General features: G+C 44.6%; 1 protein-coding gene across 3 annotated transcripts in view; it reads right to left on the bottom strand.

Moving 5' to 3' along the window:
• The window catches only part of TBC1D2 (TBC1 domain family member 2), a 55,491-nt gene extending 39,875 nt beyond the window's left edge, over positions 1-15,616 (bottom strand). Inside the window, exons 1-3 of one of the 3 annotated variants that reach the window (XR_007146441.1) lie at positions 15,079-15,616; positions 10,587-10,728; positions 4,579-4,726 (exon numbers count right to left, since the gene is read on the bottom strand). Coding sequence is in view for 2 of the 3 variants with exons in the window: in XM_047830930.1 (XP_047686886.1) it covers positions 4,579-4,726; positions 10,587-10,728; positions 15,079-15,444 (656 nt within the window). In the remaining variant the exon portion in view is untranslated. The remainder of the gene's footprint in view (positions 1-4,578; positions 4,727-10,586; positions 10,729-15,078) is intronic. The other 2 variants (XM_047830930.1, XM_047830931.1) reach the window with 2 other exon arrangements.
• Between the last annotated feature and the right edge of the window lie 9,328 nt (positions 15,617-24,944).

Here is a 24,944-nt window from a genome sequence, read left to right as displayed (position 1 = left end):
TACTAGTACCACCTCCATCGTAGAGAGAGGAGGAGAACTGAGATTTGGCAAGGATAAGTAACCAAATCATAGAGCCAGTGAGCGGAGGGACTGAGCATTAGACCTGGACGTCTAACTCCATGGTCTGAGAACTTAGCCATTCTGACACCACCTCACAGGCTTGTTCAGACAACTCAGAGCCAGTGCCATGCACCTAGCACAGCGCTCTGGAATACCCTGACTTCCTTTCCCAGAGTATGACTCGGGCTCATGGCAGAGCTCACAGCAAGCTGTAAGAACAGCCAGGGCCCAGGCTGCGGGAGACAAAAGCAACCCCAATCTTATGGGGGCTCGCAACAGCCCAGGGCAAGAAGCCCATTTCTTGCACTTTTCCCTCACGTTTTCTGTGGGTTATTACAAATGTCAGGACGGAAGTCACCAACTGATCCTCTGAAACTTCCTTCCCTTCTGTCTCTGCATGTTCTCTCTTCCACTTCTGCTGTTTGTGGCCTTCATCAGGCACTGATCTGGCTTAAGCTTGGTGAGACCCCCCTGGATACACCCTGGCTGGATGGCTGGACTTCTCGCCACCCCCCCCCCCCCCCCAAACCCAGCAGGCTCCCAGCACATCCAGTTCCCTCCAGCTCCCCCTGAGGGAAAATCCCCTGCAGGCCACCTTCTTTGTCTACTCACACCAGGGGGCTCACCCATGCCACCTCCTAAGTCTCTCTCTGCAGCTGATATCTCTCTCCTGAGTTTCCAGCTCCTTCCATCCAAATGTCTCTTGGGCCACTTTTACCTCCAGCCAGCAGGCCTAGAGGACACTTACCGTCTTTCCCCTAAAACCTGCTTCCATCCTGGGATCAGTATCACTACACTCCTAGTTACTTGAGCGAATTCAAACGCTGAAGCCGACAGGGAAATTCTGTAAAGGAGCCACACAGAGCCAGGGGTCTCCAATCCAAGTCCAGGGAACAATCTAGTCTGCTTTCTAAGACATCCCTGTCTGTCTGAAGTCCACACAGAAAATAAGCACCACAACAGATCAGTATTGGATACAGTATGAATTCCCAAAAGCTTCCTTCTCTTTGGTTAGATAAATGATAATAGCAGCATGTAGGGGATAAGCTTAGGAATTCCTCGGGCTTACACCAATGGGTTAACAAGACATAAAGAAATACAAAGTCATAAAACGCTCAATCCTGAGTTTGGGCAAATCAGACTGGCACCCCAAGAATAGGAAGGTGTAAACGCACCCCGAGAATAGGAAGGTGCAAAGGTGCCAGGAATAGGAAGGTGCAAAGGCACCCCAAAATAGACAGGGGGTGCAGAGCCCCCAGAATAGAGAGGGAGAGGCAAAGGCCTAAAATAGGAATGGCGCAAAGATGCTCAATACACAGGTATATGAAATAAACAAGATTAGATATTCAGGGTGGAAGCACCCCAATTTAGTACTATAGCAGAAAAGCTGCTTTCACGGGAGAATAGGGCCAGATTAGGTAAATCGGTGAATTGGACTATGGACCACTGCGTTGCAGACAAAGCAGCCCAGAATGGAGATGGTTAACAAAAGAAGTACCTTACTAACCCTGAGGTTACTCCCCCTACCTGTCTTATCCCCTAGGCTAAGATAAACAGAGGTGCACCCTCCTGTCTGCTGTAAACAACCTTCCTCCTGGTACCCAGATTTTGTTTTGTATTAACCCAAACCCCTCACCCCAAATATCCTCAAGACTCCCTTTCCCTCATGTCCACAAGTTAATGTTCACAGATTCATTGTCCCTTTCTGCACGTCCATCACCATGTTTGTAAGCCTTCTGATCCTAATAAAAATGGGGCAAGGACCCTTATTCGGGGCTCTTGTCTTTTCCCAGACATTAGCCACCTCTCGCTTTAATCCTACATCCCACTTTTTTGCTAGACAAGAGAGAACTTTAGACCCCGAGTCTATGACAGCAGCAAACAATATTTATAAAGTACTAAGCACAGTTCTAAAGCAGTTTGCATGCATTAACCCATTTAACTCCCACACTAATCTTGTAGGGCAAGCACTATTGTATTCACTTTTACTAACAACTTAAGTGAAACAGAGAAATCAAACAAGATGCTTAGGACAGCACAGCCCATGACTGGTGGAGCCAGGATACAAATCCATGCGGTCAGCCTCTAAAGCTCAGGCCATATTATTATCTTCCTAAAAACTATTTAAATCAAATCCTGCTAGCGGGAAATTGTATATACAATACACGAATAATAAATGAAAAAGTAGCTGAGAAATGATCAACATACAGTAAATTAAACATATTAAAATTGAATTAAAAAAAACTAAACGTATGAAATTCCAGACTTCAAGTTTTATTACAAAGTGGCAATAATTAAAACAGTATGGTACTGGCATAAAAATAGACACATAGATCAATGGAACAGAATAGAAAACCCAGAAAGAAACCCAGTTATATGGTCAATTAATCTTCGACAAAGAATGAATGAGTACACAATGGGAAAAAGACAGTCTCTTCAACAAATAGTGTTGGAAAAACTGGACTGCTACATGCCAAGGAATGAAACTGGATCACTGAATTAAAGACCTAAATGTGAGACCTGAAACCATAAAAATCCTTGAAGAGAGCACAAGCAGTAATCTCTCTGACATTGGCTGTAACAACATTTTTCTAGATATGTCTCCTGAGGCAAGGGAAATAAAAGCAAAAATAAACTATTGGTACTATATCAAGACAAAAAGCTTCTGCACAGTGAGGGAAACAATCAACAAAACTAAAAGGCAACCTATGGAAGGTACTTGAGAAGATACTTGCAAATAACATATCCAATAAAGGATTGGTATCCAAAACATATAAAGAACAGATACAACTCAATACCCCAAAACCAAATAATCCTCTTAAAAATGGCAGAAGACATGACACTTCTCCAAAGAAGACATCCAGATGTCCAACAGACACATGAAAAGATGCTCAACATCAGTGATTATCAGGGAAATGCAAATCAAAATTACAATAAGATATCACCTCACAAGCCTGTCAGAATGGCTAAAATAAAAAACACAAGAAATAAGTGTTGGTGAGGATGTGGAGAAAAAGGAACCCTCTTGTGCTGCTGGTGGGAATGTAAACCAGTACAGCCACTGTGGAAGACAGTATAGAGTTTCCTCAAGAAATTAAAAATAGAACTACCCTACAATCTAGTAATCACACTACTAGGTATTTACCCAAAAAATACAAAAACATTAATTCAAAGGGATACATGCACCCCTGTATTTATTGCAGCATTATTTACCAAATTACAAAAGTAGACCAAGTATCCATCAATAGATGAATGGATAAATAAGAGGCAGTACACACACACACACACACACACACACAATGGAATATTATTCAGCCATAAGAAGAATGAAATCTTGCCATTTGCAATAAGATGGATGGAGCTAGAGAGTATAATGCTAAGTGAAATAAATCAGTCAGAGAAAGACAAATGCCATATGATTTCACTCATATGTTTAAGAAACAAAACAAATGAGCAAAGGGAAAAAAGAGAGAGAAAGACAAACCAAGAAATAGACTGTTAACTATAGAAAACAAACGGTTACCAGAGGGGAGAAGCGGGGGGTGGGGGGAGGGGAATGGGTGAAATAGGGGATGGAGATTAAAGAGTACACTTATCGAGATGAAAAATAAAATGAAACTTAGGTAAAAAATTTTTAAAAAGTAGGTTGCAGGGGCGCCTGGGTGGCTCAGTCAGTTAAGTATGCCACTTTTGATTTCCACTCAGGTCATGATCTCATGGATTCGTGAGTTTAAGCTCCACATCAGGTTCTGCATTGGCAGCACGGAGCCTGCTTGGGATTCCTTCTCTCCCTCTCTCTCTCTGACCCTCCCCTGCTGTGCATGTGCAAATTCTCTCTTAAATAAATTTTTAAAAAGTAGGTCGTATAAAATCACTCTGGAAAAAAAAAAGTTAACAACTTGATGCGTTTCACATATGAGGACACTTGTGACATGATCATCACATTACATTCAATATGATCTCAGTTATGCATATACATGTATCGATAATGAAGAGGAAAGAGATATATCACATGCTAAGAATGCTGTCTGGGAGGCAGGATCATGGGTAACTGAAAACCTATACCTTTCTAGATGCTTCTAATTTCCTACAAAGAATATGCACTATTTTAACAATCAGAAGCACAAATGTAGTATTAAAAAATTTTTTTTTCAACGTTTTTTATTTATTTTTGGGACAGAGAGAGACAGAGCATGAACGGGGGAGGGGCAGAGAGAGAGGGAGACACAGAATCGGAAACAGGCTCCAGGCTCCGAGCCATCAGCCCAGAGCCCGACGCGGGGCTCAAACTCACGGACTGCAAGATCGTGACCCGGCTGAAGTCGGACGCTTAACCGACTGCACCACCCAGGCGCCCCCAAATGTAGTATTTTAAAGAAATTATGTGACGAATTAAAAATAAAGCCCCTCACTCTCTCCCCAGGACCACATCCCTGCAGGGATCACACCAGATCACTGTAAGCTCCAAAGAAGGGGCTGTCTGCAACGTGGCCGGCCCCTCGGTCCCACTGCACTTACTGTATTTCGGTTCCCAGATGCTTGAGGGAAATATTCTGAAGGGCTAAGGGCATGGCAGGCACCGGCTGCAAGGCGGCTGCCACACCCACGAGCCCAGGGGGCGTTTGCACAGGGCACAGGAACTCCTCCAGCTCCACTTCCTCTTGCTCTGCGGAACAGAGAAACAGGGTAATCATCCACCTGGGTCGCTGCACTTGTACATACGAGACAGAGGCGCACTGGGCTGGGTTCCCACTGGGAGCAGGTGGGAGTCAGTGGGCTGCCTGAGCAAGCCTTCTTTGGCAGGTTAAGAGCAGCCAAAGAGGCAGGCTTTTCATTAAATGTTCTTCCAGGAAAATGATGCATCTTACTGAGAAAGTCTTCCTGAAAACCTCGTTAAAATATGCAGAACTGCTGATACTTCTACATCTGAGAATCTACCCTAAAAACGTTACCTGACATGCAGACAAAGCTTTATGGGCCAAGAGGTTCATCCTGGCACCGTCTGTCCTCACACTGGAAATAACTCCCTCAAACTAGAAGTAAAGTTCTGGGGAGGGGTTAAACAAATCATGATGCCTTCTGAAAATAGGATGTTACTCAGCCGTTTAAAACAACACTAATGAAGAATGCTTAAAATCATGAGGAATAGGTGTGGGATATAAAAACAGCTAGTAAAAAAATTGGGTTAGAGCATCATGATCGCAACTGTAGAGAAAGTCTCACAGAAATACAGTCTGTGGTATGGACAGAGGTCAGAAGTGCATGGTGGGATCAGGAGCAGGCTGCCTTCATTATCGCTTCGTGTTTTTGTCCAAATTGTCTATGCTAAACATGGGTTATTTTTTATAAACAGAAAGATAATGTATACTCATCAAAAGTAGAAGTTTATAAACAGATTTTATAACATGGAGGCATTAGGGTCACAATACGTAGTACCGTAGAGCAAGGTAGGGTGTTTGTATTATTATATGATCTGAAATACGTTTAAATAAAAGGCAAGCGGGGGTCATAATGTAATGTGAACACTGGCTGTCTCCGGGTGACAGGATTATGGCTACTTTTTTCTTCCACTTTTCTACTTTTTGTAAATGTTCTGCAACGATTCTTAAACAGTGAGTGCTTCAGAACACTTAACATTAAGGAACGTTTTGAGGCTAAGGTAACATTATTTGAAGTATAAGAGAGAGGAGGTGAAATACTCAGAAGTTAGTTTTGAGTGTTACAAAAAGCAGGGGAGGATTAAGACCACCTATTGGGCAGCAGGATCTGGATCAGGCAGCTCCTGAGACACGGAGGGCAGCAGGCACCTTCCACCGGAGCCCTTTTACTGAGAGGGTGAAATGTAGGGGAAGAAGGAATTTTACCTTTGCACTCCATTTTCAAACAGGGTGCAGGTGCAAAAACATTGACTACAACCACAGGGGCGGGGGAGCTGTTCCATCTACTCACAAACAGACTTTGCAATCAATATATTTAATTCCTAATAGGCCCTGTCACATCCGGCAGATGGGCCACGACTTGGCCCAAGTCATTCTTTTGAGCTCCCTCTCTTCAATTCACTCTCTCACCAAACACTTCTGGCATCTGCCCTGAGGTTTCTGGTGGAGCTGGAGAAAGTTAGATAATCAAAGGCATAGGAAGCTCCCAGCTGAAGGAGCAGGGAGAAGTGTGCACTTCAGGAAGACCAAGTGAGTAGAAGCTGGAGGGCAGGCCAGACAAGGTGCGGGCGAGTTCTGGGAGATGAAGACAGATTGTTTCACCGCAAGTCAGGAAAGGCTTCCTGGAGGAAGGGCACTGGAGCAGGGCCTAGAGGGCTGGAAAGGATTTTGAACTGCTAAAGGAGTGAAGGAGGATGCCAGGAGGGAACAGAGGAGATGGGGCTGGGAAGGACAAATGGGCGGGAGGGGGCTAATAGGGGATCTCATCTGGCCGGACCCATGGGACCCCTGAGGGTTTCAGCAAAAGCTCCAAAGAACCTGGGTTACAGCTGTGGTGTTGGAAGAACCGAAGCCAATCCACGTTTCTGTTAGAAGGGTGCTGTGACCAGACTGGAAATCGCATTTTCTCTTCTGGCCCCAGGTTCCACATTTTTAAATTAAAAAAAAAACATTTTTTTTAATGTTTATTTATTTTTGAGAGACAGAGAGAGCGAGCAAGCTGGGGAGGGGCAGACACAGAATCCGAAGCAGGCTCCAGGCTCTGAGCAGTCAGCAGAGAGCTGGATGCGGGGCTTGAACCCACAAACGATGAGATCATGACCTGGGCTGAAGTCAGATGCTCAACTGACTGAGCCACTCGGGCGCCGCATGGTTCCACATTTTTAAAATGGGAAGGATACTCTCCATCCTGTCTCCTTCGGAGGCAAAGTATATCAAAATATTTAGGAAACCATAAAAGCCCCATTCTGTGGACTTGCATCTTTCAAAAGTAGTCTTTAATCCAGACTTTGAGCTGATTCAAAATAATTACGGTTTTCTTTTTTATCAATACTTTAACCATCTTTATCCTCCCTCATGCAGAAGAAACAAAAAATGTACAATTTGCCTAAGATTTTTAATGTCTTGGCAGGTACTTCCCTAACTGCCAATATCTGTTCTCCTTTAATGTCCACCTTTGGCCCTAAATCCACCCTGAGGCCACACGAACTAAGCCTTGGGGGTGAATGTCACCCACTGGCTGGATTCACCAGTGAGGAAACAGTGGCTCAGGGGGATTTTCGTGGCCAGGGTCACACAGCCGGTAGCAGAGTCATGCACTCAAACACAGTTCCTTGCTTGTCCACTAAAACCACGTGGCTTGTCAGAGCAGGTTTTGTGGCAGGCGGACAGTTCCCAGATGAGAGGGGCTGCCCGGGAAGGCCCAGTGGGAAGGCCCCCAGCGCGAGGAGGTGTTTGAGAGGTGGGTGGCACGTGACAGTGATGTCACAGTGAAGGTTAGCACTTCCCGTGGGTAAGAGGATTGGTCTGGGGCCTCTGGGCCTCTCTCCAAGGCCGCACAAGGAATTCTCAGCAGCGTTCATCCGAACGCTTTGCCTGAGCTGCAGGGGCTCACCACCAGTAGGAAGTCATTGCCCAACCAAAGGGCCTGGGCCAGCCAGTCACTTCCCTGCAGGGCCCTGGACATGGCGGTGGCCTCCTCAGCATAAGGAGGGGGTTATGAGCCTGCAGATTCGGGTTCAAATTTCAGTGCGGACATCTTCTTGCTCTGCTACCTTGATCAGGTAGGTCCACTGGCCTCTGGGGGCCTCATTTTCTTCTTCTGTAAAATGGGTACAACACTACCTCATAAGATTGATGTGAGGATTAGATGACATGAAAGAAGCACGTAAAGTGTTAGAAACAGTGTCAGTGGTATGCATATTTTTACAACAATATATTCTTACCTAAGTGCTATTTTGTGTAAATCGTGTCCTACTTTGGCAACATATTATCATTAATCTGCTGGTTTGCCCTTGATCTTTCTCAGCTCTTGTGGAGACCAACGTTTAGGTAAAGCATAAAATAAAGGTGTAAACGCTTAAAAGCTGCAGACAACGTGCCTTGCAGATTGCTCAACAGCAGTGATAGGACACTTTTTACCAGACGAAGTGTCTGTGACTCAAAGGCAGATGTGAGTCAGTTGGCTTTCAGTGTCCCGGAGCCGGCTCTGCTTCCTCCCAGAAAGGGTGGGGACTGGCTGTGGGGCAACCTGCTCCAGACAGCAAATCCAGGTCGCTCACAACTCCACAAATGTCCTTCTGGGTGGGCCGGGAAAGGTTCGCAGGGGACATGATCCGGAGGGTGAAGGCCCACATCCCAGCTTCCTGCATCTCCTACCAGGGTCCTCCTTGGGAGACTGGTGTCCTGGTCATTATGACAACTGCTCTCTCCCTCCTCCCCTGGCCCCCGGCCACGTCTCCAGTAGGAGCTGGCCCCGGAGAGGCTCACTAAATGTCTAAACCAAAGCCACAGAATTCAAGAACCTGGAAAGGATTCAGCACAGCAGAAGAACCTGTGGGATCCCAAAGCCATTTCAGTTCTAATTTCAGTTCCGGACACACCAGAATTCTGTCATCAGGAGGGTTTCTTGTCACTGCAAATCTGAGGCTGATCTCGGCCAATTGTGCCAACTTAGGCTGCAGTTTCCCACACCAGGCAGGGCTGTCTGACTCTGGTGGAGAGAGGGTGGGTTGCAAGTGCAGACGCACAAACAAACCCTTCCCCAGAGAAAGCCCTTACTCACATGAAACACCCAGAAGGTTCTCGGAAGAAATGACTGATAATTACTATTAACAACTGAAAAGAGCAGTTATGTTAAGAGTAGTAATGTACACATACACATATAACAACAAGTTACTAGAACAGTTACTATGTACTGAGCACTTACTGTGTGCCTAGCATTAGTCTAAGGGCTTTACCTTCCTTTCCTCATTTAATTATAGAATCCAATGCAATCGCTCACAAATATCCAATGTGCCAGGTAGGGCACCTGGTACTGGGACACAAGTGACAAAGATACGGTCCCCACCCGAGGGCAGGGACCGACAAGGATGCTGTAAGGAGAACACAGCGTGACAGGCCTTGTTAGAACCATGTGAAAAAAGCGTCGAGGGCTCATACAGAGTCCAGCCGGCATAGCACTGGGAGGCTTCCAAGGGGAGCCTGGCAGGAGTAGGAGGCGACACTGGAGCGTGGCTATGAAGAATAAGCGGGAATCTGCCAGGCAGACAAGCTTCTGGTGCTGCTGAAGCGCACACGGCGTGAGGCGGGCACTGGGGGAGCAGGCAGAGGTGAGCCGAGGGAGGATGAGCCCTGGGCACCGGGCTAAAAAGCGGGGCCTCGGTCACGGGTGGGTGGGGCTCCAGCGCTCACTTTAGAAAGTCCGCTCGGCCTGCAGCGGAGAGGATGGGTCTGAGGTGGCGGGCCGGTTCACGGGCACAGGTGGGGAGGCTACTGTGGTTTTCCAGCCAGGGGCCATGAGGCCAGAGCCAAGGTACAGCAGCGAGGAGGGGCCGGCCTGGTGCGGACGCCAGAGGGCAGACACGGCCAACATGGTGACCGACTGGCCTGGCCAGCCCAGACTGCCGAAGGGGCAAGGGCAGCGCCCTGTTACTGGACAGCCGGGTGAATAAAAGGCCATTTAACGATGGGAAAGAAACTGGGGGAGCAGATGGTCAAGGGCAGAAGAGCTCGGTTTGGGACACGGAAAACACATGGGTACAGAGTTCTAGAGGTGCCTGGCCACAAGTCGTCCCCTCACCTATTCGGTCTCCCTGCTAACCGAGGATGAGGCGTTACAGACATGCTGCAGCTCTGAGCTGGGACAAGGCTCCGAGCCTTTACAGGGGCAGCTGGGGGTGGTCTGTCCTGCCAACCATATGGCTGGCTGCAGCGTGGGGGTGGGAGGGTGTGATCTCCAGGACTCCTCCATACTTGGATGTTCTAGGATTTGGGATCAAGCAACTTCCTTTGTAGGCCACGTGGAGGTGAAGGATTCTGCCTTAAGGGAATACTACGGGTAAAATCACTGACCTACCCAACGCACACACAGAAGCATTTGTGCAGGAGGCAGCAACAATAACTGCGTGTTCTCATTACCCTTCTGCACAGCAACCCCGTGAGAGTCTCATTTCTTCGGACCTTCCCATGGCGGTCATCGTAACCGTAGCTGACGCTTATTGCGCTCTGACAACGTGCGGCATGCTTCCAACCACTTAAGGTGTATGGATTCATTTGATTCTCATAACAACCCTAAGAAGTAGGTATAGTTTATCACGCTCATTTTATACAGAAGGAAACGGAAGCTCAGGAAGATCAAGCAACTGACTTTTAAGACCACACAGGATTAGGATTTGAACCCAGACGTCCTGGCCTCAGGGCCCGTATTCTTGCCCTTGACACTACACCGTGCCCTAACTGATCCTGAGTCACATCCCTGGCTCTTTGCTTCTTTAGCAGAGGCTCCTCCCACTCACTCCCAACAGGAGGGGAAACGCTTGGTCACCAAGACCCCTGGGTGTGTGTGCAGGAGGCGAACCCATTGGGTACCTAGCTCGAGGCGCAGGGCGGGCCCATTCCCAGCCAGGGTGGCATCAGGGGCGACGGGAGGTGCAGGCGGGCTGTTGTGGAACTCCCAGCGCTTCATCTGCAGCTGCTGCAGCCAGTACAGCATCACTTGCTTGGTGGCGGCCTGAGAAGCACAGGGGTTAATTGGTATGGCCCTGTGCCCTATGCGTGGCACTGGGTGTGGGGTGCAGGAAGGTCATGGGAGGCTTAGTGACTCTCTCCCTCCCAGGGAAAACAGCTATCACTGCAGATGAGTGCCTGCTTCTGAAACCCCACCTGCTTCTTGGCCACAGAAGAGAATCAGGCATTAGTCCCAAACTTAGAGGTTCCTTAACCTTTTTGGGTCTCAGTTTTCCCATCTGTACTATGGTGAAGATACCACTCATGTCCTGGGGCAGTTATGAGGATGAAATGAGGTAAGGGAAGTGAAATGCCCAGCATAGTACCAGACACACTGGAGGTGCTCAAAATGTGCTCACTGGACAAAGGAATTTGGAGGGGATAAGAGAGGGAAAGAACTTTGAAATTCTGACCTGAGTGGGGCCCCAGCACCTCACTGTGCAACATCGCAATGTCTTAACTGACTGTGATATTGCGATTTATAAGAAACATGTATTTGATCATTCAAATGACCCAGATATATTTCTCATATGTATTTGATCTTTGTCCATGGTTTCTGGCTCACAGCTCCTAAAGCCCTTGGAACTTCCTGGGATAAGGGCGATAAAGCTGACTTTTGTTGTGTTCATACGTTAACTCTTGGAAAGCCCTTAGGGAACCTAATAAGGGGGGCTGGTTGCCAGGAGAACCAAACATGTGATTTAGAGGCTTGGAACTTTCAGTAGGTTTTGTACCCTGCATAGAGCCCAACTCAGACCTTGAACTCAGGACCCTGAGATCAAGACCTGAGCCGAGATCAAGAATCAGATGTTTAAGCCACTGAGCCACCCTGAGGTGCCCCAAGGCTTGGAACTTTCAGTCCCACCCCTATCCCCCAGAAAGAAAGAGGCTGAACCAGAGAATAGCCAATGACTTAGTCAGTCATGACTATGTAATGAAGCCTCCATAAAAACCCAAAGGACTGGGTTTGGAGAGCTTTTGAGTTGATGAACATGGAGATGTGGGGAGAGTGGCATAGCTGGAGAGGGCATGGAAGCTCCTACCCCTTCCCCATACCTTGCCCAATACACTTCTTCATCTGGCTATTGATTGGTATCCTTTATCATACCCTTTAATAAACTGGTAAACATAAGTGTTACCCTGGGGGTTCTGGGAGCCCCTCTAGCAAAATAATCAAACCTAAGGAGGAGGTCACTGGAAACCACAATTTGTAGCCTGCTGTCAGCAGCACAAGTAACAGCCTGGAGCTTGTGACTGGCATCTGAAGTGAGGTGTGGAAGTGAGGTGGGAAGTCTCGTAGGACTGAGCCCTTAACCCATGGAATCTGATGCTGTCTCCGGGTAGACACTGTTAGAATTAAGTTGAATTCTTGGACACCAGCTGGTGCCTGCGAATTGCTTGGTGTTGTGGGGGGATCCATGCCCCATGTTTGAATTGGGTCCAAGAATCCTAAAAGACTGACTGTTTATGGAACAAAGAGAATCCTTCCTCTGCTTTGGGGATGCACTGAAATCATGGATTTGGTTGGGGACTGGAAAGCCATATGCACACAGTAACAACACAGTGGCACCCTCCAGGCACCCCAAACAAGGTAATGGTTGATACTGGTCATTCGTTTCCCAGCACTGGATGGTCCAAATACCTACTTTCACATCTATTACATTGTTGGATCCTCCAGGAGGGAGGCAGGGCAGGAGTGATCAGCCTTCAACAGATGGAGAAACTAAGGCTCTGAAGTTGCCAAGGCAGGTGGTGGTAGAGCTGGTCCCAGAACCCGGGTCTCCCCCTTTAGACCAGAGCTTTGTGGCAATTTATGGCCAGGGGACTGTGGCTTACACAGATAAGGGCTGGGATCACCTGGGCCACAGCAGCCGGGCAGCTCGCTGGGAGTGGATGGTGAACTTCACAGAGTTGCCCACAATCAAGGCCAGGTGAGAACACCAGCAGGCAGCAGGCTATGGGCAACCAGGGCAAAGCTCCCCCTTCTAAGTGATCCACAGATGATGTGTGCATGAGGCCAGGGGCTCCATGAGAGAAGACCTGGGCCTGTCAGCAGGTGCCACATGAGATAAAATGATGCCTACCAGTCTTCTCTTTCCATACACTCTCCCTAAGAGACCTCAGTGCTAGCCAGGGCTTCACCATGACCCTGTGCTGACAAGTTCCCAGCCCATAACCAAATACCTCATTTTAGTAATTCACTGGACAAGTGTATATTGAGCACCAACTATTCATGTCATGGCCCCATCCTCTTAGAACTTAAGAGTCTACCAAAGGGGTGTCTTACGGCCTCCCCAGCCTGGGTTCCCTAGGTCGTGGTTGGCCCGACTAAGCAGTCAGCCACCCCTCCCTTGTGTTCCTCCTCCCTCACATCCCTCGTCACCCCCATCGGTCTTCCTCCCCTGTCACAGCTCTAGCTCAGCCACCATTCTCTCTCGATCACCTCCAGATGAACTCCCTGCTCAGCAACCTTGCCTTCTCATTTTTTCTCTACCCAACAGCCACACTGAACCTTCTAAACATTCTAATCTCGCAGGGCTTCCTTGCTTTAAGTTCTTCAACAATCTCCCACAACCCACAGGACAAAGTCCAAGCTCCCAGGCCTACCTCACAAATGCTCCACGCTTGGGCCTCCACTCTCCCACTCCATCTTTTGGGCCCCTCTGTACCCCAGGCTCCTGTGATCTGCCTGGACACTCTGGGCTGTATCCTGTTTCTTGTCTTTGCTCATGGGGCTCTCTCGGCCAGGAATGCCCTTCTTCCTCTTGTCTGTTCATAGAAAACCGAATCCCTTTTTCAGGACTCAGATGTTATCCCCTCTGTGCTGCGCTCCTGGATGGACCCTTCCACTCAGTGGAACTGACCCTCCTGTTCACCATACTTGTCTGGTACAGACTTATCAGGGCGTCTCTAAGGAACATTTCATGTGTGTGCCAGGCCCCCTGTGAGTTCTCTCACCAGACCTTAAGCTGTTTGAGAACCAGGGGGCAGGTCTGATTTGGCTCCATACCCTGGTGCTTAGCACCGAGCCAGGCACACACATAGATCAATGGAACAGTAAAAGCCATGTGTTCAAGACTCTGTAGACAGCAGTTAGCCTGTGGGAGGAAACACATGACCCGTAAACCACCTGATCTCTAAAATGCCTGCCTTCCCTGGCCTGGAATTCCTGGTTTGCATTATTTTGTCTGATTTTCCCAGCCTGGTCACTGGCCAGGCCCAGCCATTAAAGGGGAACTGAAGCTGTGGGCTACATACAGGGCGCTCAGTAGATTCCCAGTTGGCTGGAAGTGGGGGTCGAGGAGCAGGAAGACGGGGTGGGGTTGGGGAGGCTGTCTCCTGGCACACTGTTCTCTGGGGTGTGTGAATCCTGGAATTCTTAACCCAGATCTGTCTTTCCACTTAAGTTCTGGGGCAACTCCTCAGGAAATGAACATTAGGGCCTCAGTTCTATTACCATGTGGGTTCATTGAACAAACATTTACGGAGCACCCACTCGGTGCTAGGCTGTATTCTAGATACTGGGATTAATTCAACAATTTGTAGGTCCTGGATGCTTACACATCTTGTTTTAAATCTCACAAACTACCTAGATTCTGGGAGATTAAGTAACTAGCCCAGGGTTACACAGCTAGTTAATAGTAGCTGATGTAAAATTTGAATCCAAGCCTGTCTGATTTCAAAGCATGTGGCCTTACCACTGTTTCAGGCATTCTCAGTTAAAGACGATAATAAAACAAAACCTACTAATGGTGAAACACATTGAGATAAGCCTCTATGAACATTCTAGGCTGATGAGTGAAACCTAAGTATTTTATCTCCCAATCCCTGCCAATGTTTGCTCAGCATTCAATTCCCTCCGCCAAAATATCAAGAAAAGTGATTCAGAGTCCTGGTCTTGAGAGGACTGCACAGCTCATATCTTTACTATCCTTCGGCCCCAAGTAAGAAAGTTAATGTAACTGCATTGTTAAGGCACACCAAAAAGTAAAAGTTTTGAAACAGTACTGAGAGGTACAAAGACTAAGGGATTTCAAGTGTGGGTTACACCACTCACTAGATGCCTGACCTCTGAAGTAACTGGCTGGTTACTTCATCTCTCCAAGACTCTGTTTCTTGATTCTAATGTGGGGACATCATTCCTGCCTGTTATGGGAGCTCAATGAGAAAATGGGTGCAAATGCGTCTTGGAATGCACTAAATCCTGGGCACCCACGGTTCACTGGGGGAGATCAGGGTCTGTAATACTCGTTCCAGTAAATTTACTGTGACCACCCACACGTGCCAGGCTGTGCCCTGGGAACTCATCCCGGCTTTAAAAGGAAAAAAAAAAAAACAAAACTGCCCCATTTACCTTCAGGGTAATAATCCGGCTGGGAGTCTTGATTTCAAAAGTCCCCTCCTCGGCGTCTGCCTTGCAGTCAAGGACCGCACTGGAGAGGTCGATGCTGTCCAAGGGATTGGCATCCTGAGCGGTCCGTGAATAATACAGGCGACGTTTCTTCTCGTCGTAGAAGAACCAGCGGGATTTCCAACCCCGGATGGGCCCTTTGCCGCCAAATTTATTTAAATAACCACAGAGTTTCTTGGGGGCCGCCTCCAGGGAACGGGAGCAGCTCTCCGACTCCTCCGGAGGCAACACCTCGGGGCCCCTGGCAGGCTCTTCGGACCTGAGGACCGAGGAGCTAGACTCTGCGGGGTTCTCCTGGGCGCCCTCCATCTCCACTAAAGACCGTCGAGGCACTGGAAATCCGCAGTCAACTCTGGCCAAATCCCAGAGACTCAGCGGGTACCTCCCAAGAGCGAGAAATCTGGGCGGGGGCGGGGCCACTGGTGACGCGCCCCCCAGGAGACCGCAGGAATGCGGATGGCTACAGTCAGTTAACCTTTGACGGCAAACCCAGGTGGGGCGGATGGCTACGCCCCTCCCAAGCTCTCCGCAGCCAGGCCACACCCCGACACGCCCTCGGCCGGCTCTCCCCATCCCACCCGCTTCCGGCTTTCACGCTCCGCCAGTCAGCCATATTTAGTGAGGGCAGCTGCAGGGCGTGAGGGGGCCCTCAGGTTGAAAACACGGTGACACTGAGCAAAGTTAACTGGCGGCAGGGAAGCGGGAAGAGATGCTTGTCTCTGACTAGACTGCCTTGATAACTCGTGTAATAAGGTGGAAGGATGGTTCTTCTTGCGTCTTATGGGCAGTCCGCCTTTACCCCGCAGGTGCCGCGCGGTTACCGTTGGCCGGCGCATTCCGGGGCCATTGGCTGAGACGGACGCCGGCTCGGTGACGTCACTTCCGGTGCAGCTCGGGGCGCTCTAGGTCTAGGGGTCCGTCCGCAGGCTTGTATCCCGCGTTATTTTAGCGCCGCGGTGACTCCCAGCTGACTTTCCCGGCTTACCCCGGTACTGTTCCCAACTTCCACTCACCACCCAACGGCTCTGGTCGCATTGTGTAGGGCGATCAGGCTTGGCTGCTTCTAAATAATGATGCTAAAATCCTAAATAAAATATTTACAAATCAATTCTAGTATTTTACGAAGAATTATATACTACACCTAGAAGGAGTTATTTTAGGGATACAGGGATATTTGAATAACAATAAAAAAATTACACCTGCAGTGCAAAAAATATGAGCATCTTAATATTTTCTAAAAAGGTATTTGATCAAATTCAACATCATTTCTGAAGTTTAACACTATTATTATGGAAATAATGTTTCAAAATTTCTTAAGATAAATCAGACATCTTGGTCTAGATTTTCTAGCTAAATAATGATAGATATTTGAAGGAATAATTATAATAATTTCAAATATATGCCTTACATCTGAAAAACCAAAGAGGTCTTCCCACTAATGTTCCAGGAGCTAATCCAGGATTCCACATTTGCTCATCATGTTTCCTTAGTCTCCTGTGAACTATGACATATTTCAGTTTTTCCTTGTTTTTTATGACCTGACAGTTTTGAAGGGTATTAGTCAACTATTTTGTAGAATACTGTGAATTTGGGTTTGTCTGGTGTTTTCTCATGATGAGAGGGGGGTGATAGGTTTTGGAGGAGACCAGGACAGAGGGGAAGTGCCTCTCTCATCACCTAATATCCAACTATGTGATACACACATGGTGATGGTAACTTCTGTCCCTTGGTTAAGATGGTTTCTGCCAGATTGCTTGGCTACAGAGTTACCATTTTCCCCTTTCAACACTGTGTTCCTTGGAATAAAGTCCCTAAGTCTCTACCACAAGAAGCTCCACCTTCTGGGGGGTGGGGACGGTTGGTAGCATTTTAATTTTGTATAGCTTATTAGAATGATTCTGAAGCTTATTTCCAAGAGTGAGCAGGTGAGAATAGCCAAAAAATTTTTTTTTAATTTTTTTTTTTTACATTTATTTGTGAGAGACAGAGAGAGACAGCATGAGCAGGGGAGGGGCAGAGAGAGAGGGAGAGACAGAATCAGAAGCAGGGTCCAGGCTCCAAGCTGTCAGCACAGAGCCCAATGTGGGGCTCAAACGCATGAACCGTGAGATCGTGACCTGAGCCGAAGTCAGACGCTTAACCGACTGAGCCACCCAGGTGCCCCAAGAATAGCCAAAATTTTGAAGAAAAAAAGCAATTAGGATTTGGCCTACTATGTACACAAATTTATTGATTCAACCAAAAAGTATTTAGTGGGCACCTTCTGCCAGGTACCATTTAAAATACAGGGCTGCAGTGATGAATGGGACAAGGTCCCAGATCCCATGGGGCTGTCACCGTAGTCCAAGGAGACAGGCCATAGACAGGTAAACAAGTAAATGAACATGGTGACTTCAGATTCTCATACTTTCTAGGAAGAAAATAAACAGAATTATAAGAACAACAGAATGCAGTATTTCTGGTTCAGGAGCAGGCACATAAATGGAGCAAAGTAAATTCAGAAAAACATACAAATAAGTGTAGAAATGTAGCACAGGGAAGGGTTTCAAACTTTTTTTTTTTCCAGTTATTATCCCTAAAGGAGCCTTTTCAGGCTTTTCCCCCTGATCATCACCTCCCGTAAAATTTTAACACCATAAATATAATATGAATCTCTTCATGAACTGCATGTATATCTGTGATTTATATATACAAAGAGTAGGATTTTTCTTTTGTACCCCAAGAACCAATTTTGAACTCCTTGGGGTGATATTGTCCTTATTGAGAATGCATGTGATTAGTATAAGATAAAGTTAGAATTTCAAAACATTGGGGAACATGATAAGCTATTTAGTAAGTTAGTTTAGGTATTCACCTAGTATTGTGTATAAAAATAGTGTTTATGTAGATTAGAACATAATGCATAAAAATGAAACAATAATATATACACAATGGAGTGTTATTCAGCCTTAAAAAGGAAGAAAATTCTGATACGTGCTATAACACGGATTAACCTTGAAAATATTCTGCTAAGTGAAATAAACAAGACCCCAAAGGGCAAATGTTGCATAATTCCACTTACATGAGGTATCTAGAAAAGGAAAATTCACAGAGAAAGAAAGTATAATTGAAATTACTAGGGGTTGGGGAAGGGAGAAATGGGGAATTATTGTTTAATAGGTACAGAGTTTCTGTTTGGGATGATGAAAAACTTCTAGAAACGTAGAGTGATGATGGTTGTAGAATACTGTGAATGTACTTGAGGCCACTGAATTGTACACTTAAAAATAGTTAAAATGGTAAATTTTATTATGTATAATTTTACCACAATAAAAATTTTTAAGTGAAACCATAAGCATTTGAAGAAAATAAAGGCAAATATATATGTAATCTTGGTTTGAGGGAAGGAAGCCTTTATAAGCATAACATGAAAAAGAGCACACAGAAAGCTAAAGATTGCTAGACTGTCCTTAGACATATTCTGAATGTGTGTACCAGAAAATATCAGGAACCACTTGAAAAGACAAGTGCGAATTGAGAAAATTATCTGAAACACATTTATAACACATATGATGCAGGGTTAATATTTATAAGCTGCACACACAAGTCAGTAAGTCAAAGAAGCAATGAAAATAATGGACAAATCAACAATCCATTCACAAAAGAAAAGACTAAATGTGTAAAAAGCAAAACCTTTTAACCGCTCCAGTAATTTTGACCTATAATTAATATTGGTCAGCTTTTTTTTTTTTTTTTTGTATGTAATCTGTCCCTTGAATGGGGGCACATCAGTCTCCTAGAGGAGGGATCAGAGGAGAGTGATGTAAATTGGGACAAGGAACACAGAAAATAACTTGGCAGCTGGGTCAAAAGTCCTGGAACTTTGTGTGTCCTGTGGTTTAAAGTTCCATCTCTAAGAATTTGTCATAAGAAAAAAATCATGCATGCTTACAAATATGTTCATCACAGTATTACTTATTACTTCAAAAATTTGAAGCAATATAAATGTCCAAAAATCTGAAGTTGGTTAGGTAACTGATTAATTACTTTTTGCAGGAGGATATGAAATGATATGGAAAATATTAGGTTAGGGGCTCCTGGGTGGCTTAGTTGGTTAAGCATCCGACTTCGGCGCGGTCCGTGAGTGCAAGCCCCGTGTCAGGCTCTGTGCTGACAGCTCAGAGCCTGGAGCCTGCTTCGGATTCTGTGTCTCCCTCTCTCTGACCCTCCCCTGTTCATGCTCTGTCTCTCTCTATCTCAAAAATAAATAAACGTAAAAAAAAAATTAAAAAAAAAAAGGAAAATATTAGGTTAACAAAGCAGACCACAAAACCATTTTCACAAAACTTACTATTGGTAAATATATATATATATTACATATTTACATATGTATGGTGTATTAGGTATATGTATAAAAGATTGGAAACGTGATGCATAATATTAGTAGCATTTTCTCTAGGGGTGGGATTAAAAATAATTTTCATTTTCTTCTTTTTTGCTTTTCTGTATTTTCCACAGTTAAAAATATATGTAATTTAAATCTTAAAAAAATGTACTTGTGGGGCACCTGGGTGGCTCAGTCTGTTGAGTATCTGACTCTTGATCTCTGCTCAGGTCATGATCTCATGGTTCGTGAGTTGGAGCCCCGCATAGGGCTCTGCACTAACAGTGTGGGGCCTGCTTGGGATTCTCTCTCTCCCTTTCTCTCTGCCTCTCTCCTGCTCTCTCTCTCTTTCAAAATAAATAAACTTCAAAAAAATGTACTTGTAAGTACACAACTGTTCCTGTTTTTAAGTTGCTCCAAAGTTGACTATAATTTATTACTTGAAGAACGGGGATCATACAGACTTCTGGATGTAAAATAAAGAAGTCCCAGGGATGGAAGTACAGTATGGGGAATATCATCAATAGTGTTGTAATAACTTTGTATGCTGACACATGGTAACTACCCTTATTGTGGAGAGCATTAAAGAAAAAAGTAAAAGAATGGAGATCATAAACCTTTTCTTCGAGCTCCACTCCCATAGGAAACAATCAAGAAAATTACATACAAAAAGAAGATTAATTAAGGAGCTTTCTAGAGAAAGAAATACATGACATCCAACTCTCCAGAGTTGTAGCCTAAGGACACACACTAGCACACTATCATTGTCATGGTCAAGAGTTGGAAGGGGTAACTCAGGTTTCTCAACTTTTCCACCCTGTTACAGATTGACTTGTATCTCCTCTAAATTCACATGTTGAGGCCCTAACCGCTCCCTCCCCCAGTACCTCAGAATGTGACTATTTTTGAAGACAGGGCCCTTAAAGAGGTAATTAAAGTAAAATGAGGTGCCAATATGACTGTCATCCTTATACGAAGAGAAGATTAGGACACAGACACAGACAGGGGGAAGACCATGTGAAGACAGGGAGAAGACCTCTAGCCGTCTACAAAGGAGGGAGAGAGGCCTCAGACAAAACCAGCCCTGTCGACACCTTGGTCTTGGATTTCTAGCCTCCAGAACTGTGAGAACATAAATTTCTGTGGTTTAAACCACCCAAACTATACTTTGTTTGGCAGCCCTAACAAACAAATACATACTCCTAACAACAAAATGAGCCTCTTTGTAAACCCATCTGAGACACAGCTCAAAGTGGCTTAGAGCACCCAGGAAAACTCTCAGAAGCCTTATTTTATAAACATAATCAAATGCAAGTTCATATCAGACAGTTTTATATAAACTATTTACACTAATTTCCAAAAAGCAAAATAGTCACTCCCTACTCCCAATCATCTACACTCTGAGGGATGTGGGGAGAGGCAGGGCATACAGTTCCCAGTTAGGGGTGGTGGGTGTCAGAAGGCCGGGCCACTGGAATTTTCACTGGCTAATTACAACCTTTCTGGGCTTTGGTTTCTTCACCGCTAAGACAGGGATCATAATTTGTCCCCAGGACATCCCACCGAATGTTTTTGAAGACCAAAAGGTAATGACAGAAAATTTTCTCATCAGTATTCTTCATCTTTAATAATACCAACAGGCTTAGGCTTGCCCCGGGGGAAAAGAAAACAAAAAGGAAAAAAAAAAAACCGATTGAAGTTTTGGTGTAGGGAAACTTCTGTTGATCTAGACATATTGTTTGTTATGCATTCTAGTAAATGCACTTCTGGTTATTACATCAAAATATAGTTAACATCTCTCCCCCGCCCTCCCTTCCTTCCCCACAAGAATATTGTTAGCTGCAAAGCAAGAGGTTGTCAGAAAGCGACCCCTTGTGGCCTTTATTCTGTACTGCCCTTGGGTATGTTGAGTGTTCTCAATTTTGTCAAAGGGCTTACTTAAAAGAGGCACCAAACAATATCCCCTTCCCCCACATCATATCCCAAACAGGCATGCTAATACTTTGACATCCTTAAAGGGAATATATTTTACATGTTCCTTCAACCCATTTATTTAGTGAACGCAAGAGAAATGAATTTCTATCAACGAAATCATGTCTTTCTTTGTGTTCAATATAAGGGCTTATTACATGCACTAATGAACATTATGCCTCAAGTTATTTGGAGTTGTCTTCCTTGTCAAATTTTTTCCGTCTTACTAGGGGTTAGTTTTAGCTCTCTTATTAATGAAGGAGTACAGTCTTATTGAAAACACATTTTTAAAACTCTAGGTGTTCTGGTCAGCAAAACATCATCATATGCTTTCTAATAGACCTATTTTTGAGTAATATAATTTCCAATTGATAATAAGCCCAAAGGATTCAAGTTTACTTGGGGCATACGATTTTTAAATACATTTTAAATATTTTTAAATTATTTAAATACATTTTAAATATTTTTTTAATATTTAATTATTTAAATACATTTTAAATATTTTTTAAAGGGAATTAGGTTCACTTAAACCCACAAGTCATTTGCAAATAGGATTCTCACTGGCAGTTTTCCTGCAAAATACTGAATTATGCAAACAGAGAGATAGTGTTTAGTTTTGCATGGATATGTCCTCATATAATATAACCTCAGAGGTCAAAACAGCTCGTTAGTTACCCAGAAGGATCACCATAAAGAGTATCCATCTCTCAGCTAAGGTCTGCATGATTGAACATAACGGAAGTTTGGCTCCACACGTCACGCACAAGTTTGACAGCGTTTAGCTATAGAATCTGGAAGGAATGACTGGATACTGCAGACATTGAATGCTCTAATTTTTTTTTATTAAATAAAATAATTTATTAATATCATTAGTTCCCCTTGCTTTTTTTCAGTTTTTTCTTTTTATTTAATAAGATCAAACTATATATATTGCCCATCTTATTTTTTTCACTTAACATTTATTTTATTTTATTTTTTTAAATTTACATCCAAATTAGTGTATAGTTCAACAATGATTTCAGGAGGAGATACCTTAATGCTCCTTACCCGTTAGCCCATCCCCCCCCCCCACACCCCTTCCAGTAACTCTCTGTTCTCCATATTTATGAGTCTCTTCTTTGTCCCCCTCCCTGTTTTTATATTTTTGTTTCCCTTCCCTTATGTCCATCTGTTTTGTCTCTTAAAGTCCTCATATGAGTGAAGTCATATTTGTCTTTCTCTGACTAATTTCACTTAGCATAATACCCTCCAGTTCTATCCACGTAGTTGCAAATGGCAAGATTTCATTCTTTTTGGTTGGATATATATACAATCCATTGTATATATATACCACATCTTCTTTATCCATTCATCCATTGATGGACATTTGGGCTCTTTCCATACTTTGGCTATTGTCGATAGTGCTGCTATAAACATGGGGGTGCATGTGTCCCTTCGAAACAGCACACCTGTATCCCGTGGATAAATGCCTAGTAGTGCAATTGCTGGGTCGTAGGGTAGTTCTATTTTTAGTTTTTTGAGGAACCTCCATACTGTTTTCCAGAGTGGCTGCACCAGCTTGCATTCCCAGAATGCTCTTCTATTTTATATTCCATTTCAAATTCTTTGAATTTGAACGTGAATCAAATTCTGCCAAAGGAACTCTGATCCCGGGGAAACTTGCTTTTTAATTCATTTTTAAAAATCTTATTTATTTATTTATTTATTTATTTATTTATTTATATTTGAGAGAGAGAAAAAGAGCACAAGAGGGGGAAAGGGACAGGAGAGAGAGAGAGAGAGAGAGAGAGAGAGCGCGAGCGAATACCAAGCAGGCTCCATGCTCAGCATGGAGCCTGATGCGGGGCTCGATCCCACAACCCTGGGATCAAGACCTGAGCTGAAATCAAGAGTTGGACACTCAATCGCCTGAGCCACCCAGGCGTCCCACTTTTTAATTTATTTTATATTTTAAAATCAAATAACACGGAGGAATATTTTTAGTTTAATGTTCACAACTTTATAAGCCAGAGAAAAGAAAACGAGACTTTTGTGTTTTATGTGCCTGGTATGCTTGGCAAGAAATGTAGCAACATCATTTAATGGGTGGGGAGAGGAACTCCCATTGGGACATTAAGTATCAAATCTTGGTGGTACTTTAATCACTTCTCCTGTCTTTGGAGTTAGATGGTCTGGACTTGAATTCTGGCTCCATCATCCCTAGATGTGTGACCTTGGACAAGTTACTTAACCTCTCTGTGCCTGAATTTCTTCATCTATATAACTGAAGATAATCATAATACCTCTCCTGCAGTGTTATTACACAATTATGGGAGATATTCCATGTAAAGTGCTTACATAGTATCTGGCTATAGAAAGAATTTAAGAAGAGCTAGCTACTAATATTAGTAAGAATTCTAAGAATCATAGGTCCTTTAAGCTAATAGGGAACTCCCAACATGCATTTGATCCAGGTCATTGTCCAAACTCTCTTATTTTTATTCCAAGCTAGCAGACAAAAAAGTTTTCCTGTTTCTTACTGGTTTCATTAAGTAACAGAGGTCTCTGAGCTCTTCTAAATGGCGTCAACTAGATAGTAATGTTCCTTCAATGAGGAATAATGTCTCTTTATGATTCTTATTTTTTTAAGTTTATTTTCATTTTGAGAGAGATATAGAGCACAAGTGGGGGAGAGGCAGAGAGAGAGGGAGACAGAATCCCAAGCAGGCTCTGTGCTGTCAGCGCAGAGCCTGATGTGGGGCTTCAACTCACAAACCATGAGATCATGACCTGAGCCAAAATCAAGAGTCAGATGCCTAACTGACGGAGCCACCCAGATGCCCCCTAATGTTTCTTTAAAAATGGAAAATGGCCACTGTCCTGAAGACGTGGTGTGGCTTCATGATCCACCAGTGGAAGCATACCCCAGGAATTGCCTTCTTCTCTCCACTGGGTTACTGGGAGCTACTAGGTCCAGGGCTGGGTGAATATGGCATTTTGGTGACTTCCTGTCCTGTTCACATGTGCTGCAAACCTTCAGTGAACATGGGGAGAGAGGGAGAATTGAGATCAACGTAGCTCTATACCATTGTTTCAAATGAAGGTTGAGAGCCATAGCATTTAACAAAGATCATCCACTCAAATGCCTATGGAGAGAAGGCAGGTAATAATATATATGAGTTAAGTAGCTTGGGTGTAAGGAAAAAAAACTCAGAATACAAGCAGGATGGTAAATGTCAATTGACACTTGGCTTTGATGTAGTATAATAATAGGGAACAGTGCGGCTATGGTGAATTAAAGAACATATGACCTATATAAAGGAGTACCTCTACTCAGCTCTATTCTACTTTTCAAAAGAAACCAGAAATGCAGATTTTATTTAAATAAAAAAATTGAACAAAAAAACCACTTCGTAGGCAAACGTTGCGCTAACAAAAGCAAACGCATGTTTGCCCCAACATGACATGTGCGTTGTCCATTTGCAAACTGAAACAC

This window comes from Prionailurus viverrinus, chromosome D4 (assembly GCF_022837055.1).
Source record: "Prionailurus viverrinus isolate Anna chromosome D4, UM_Priviv_1.0, whole genome shotgun sequence".
In the NCBI taxonomy this organism is placed as follows: Eukaryota; Metazoa; Chordata; class Mammalia; order Carnivora; family Felidae; genus Prionailurus; species Prionailurus viverrinus.
This window is presented reverse-complemented; position numbering and strand designations above follow the sequence as displayed.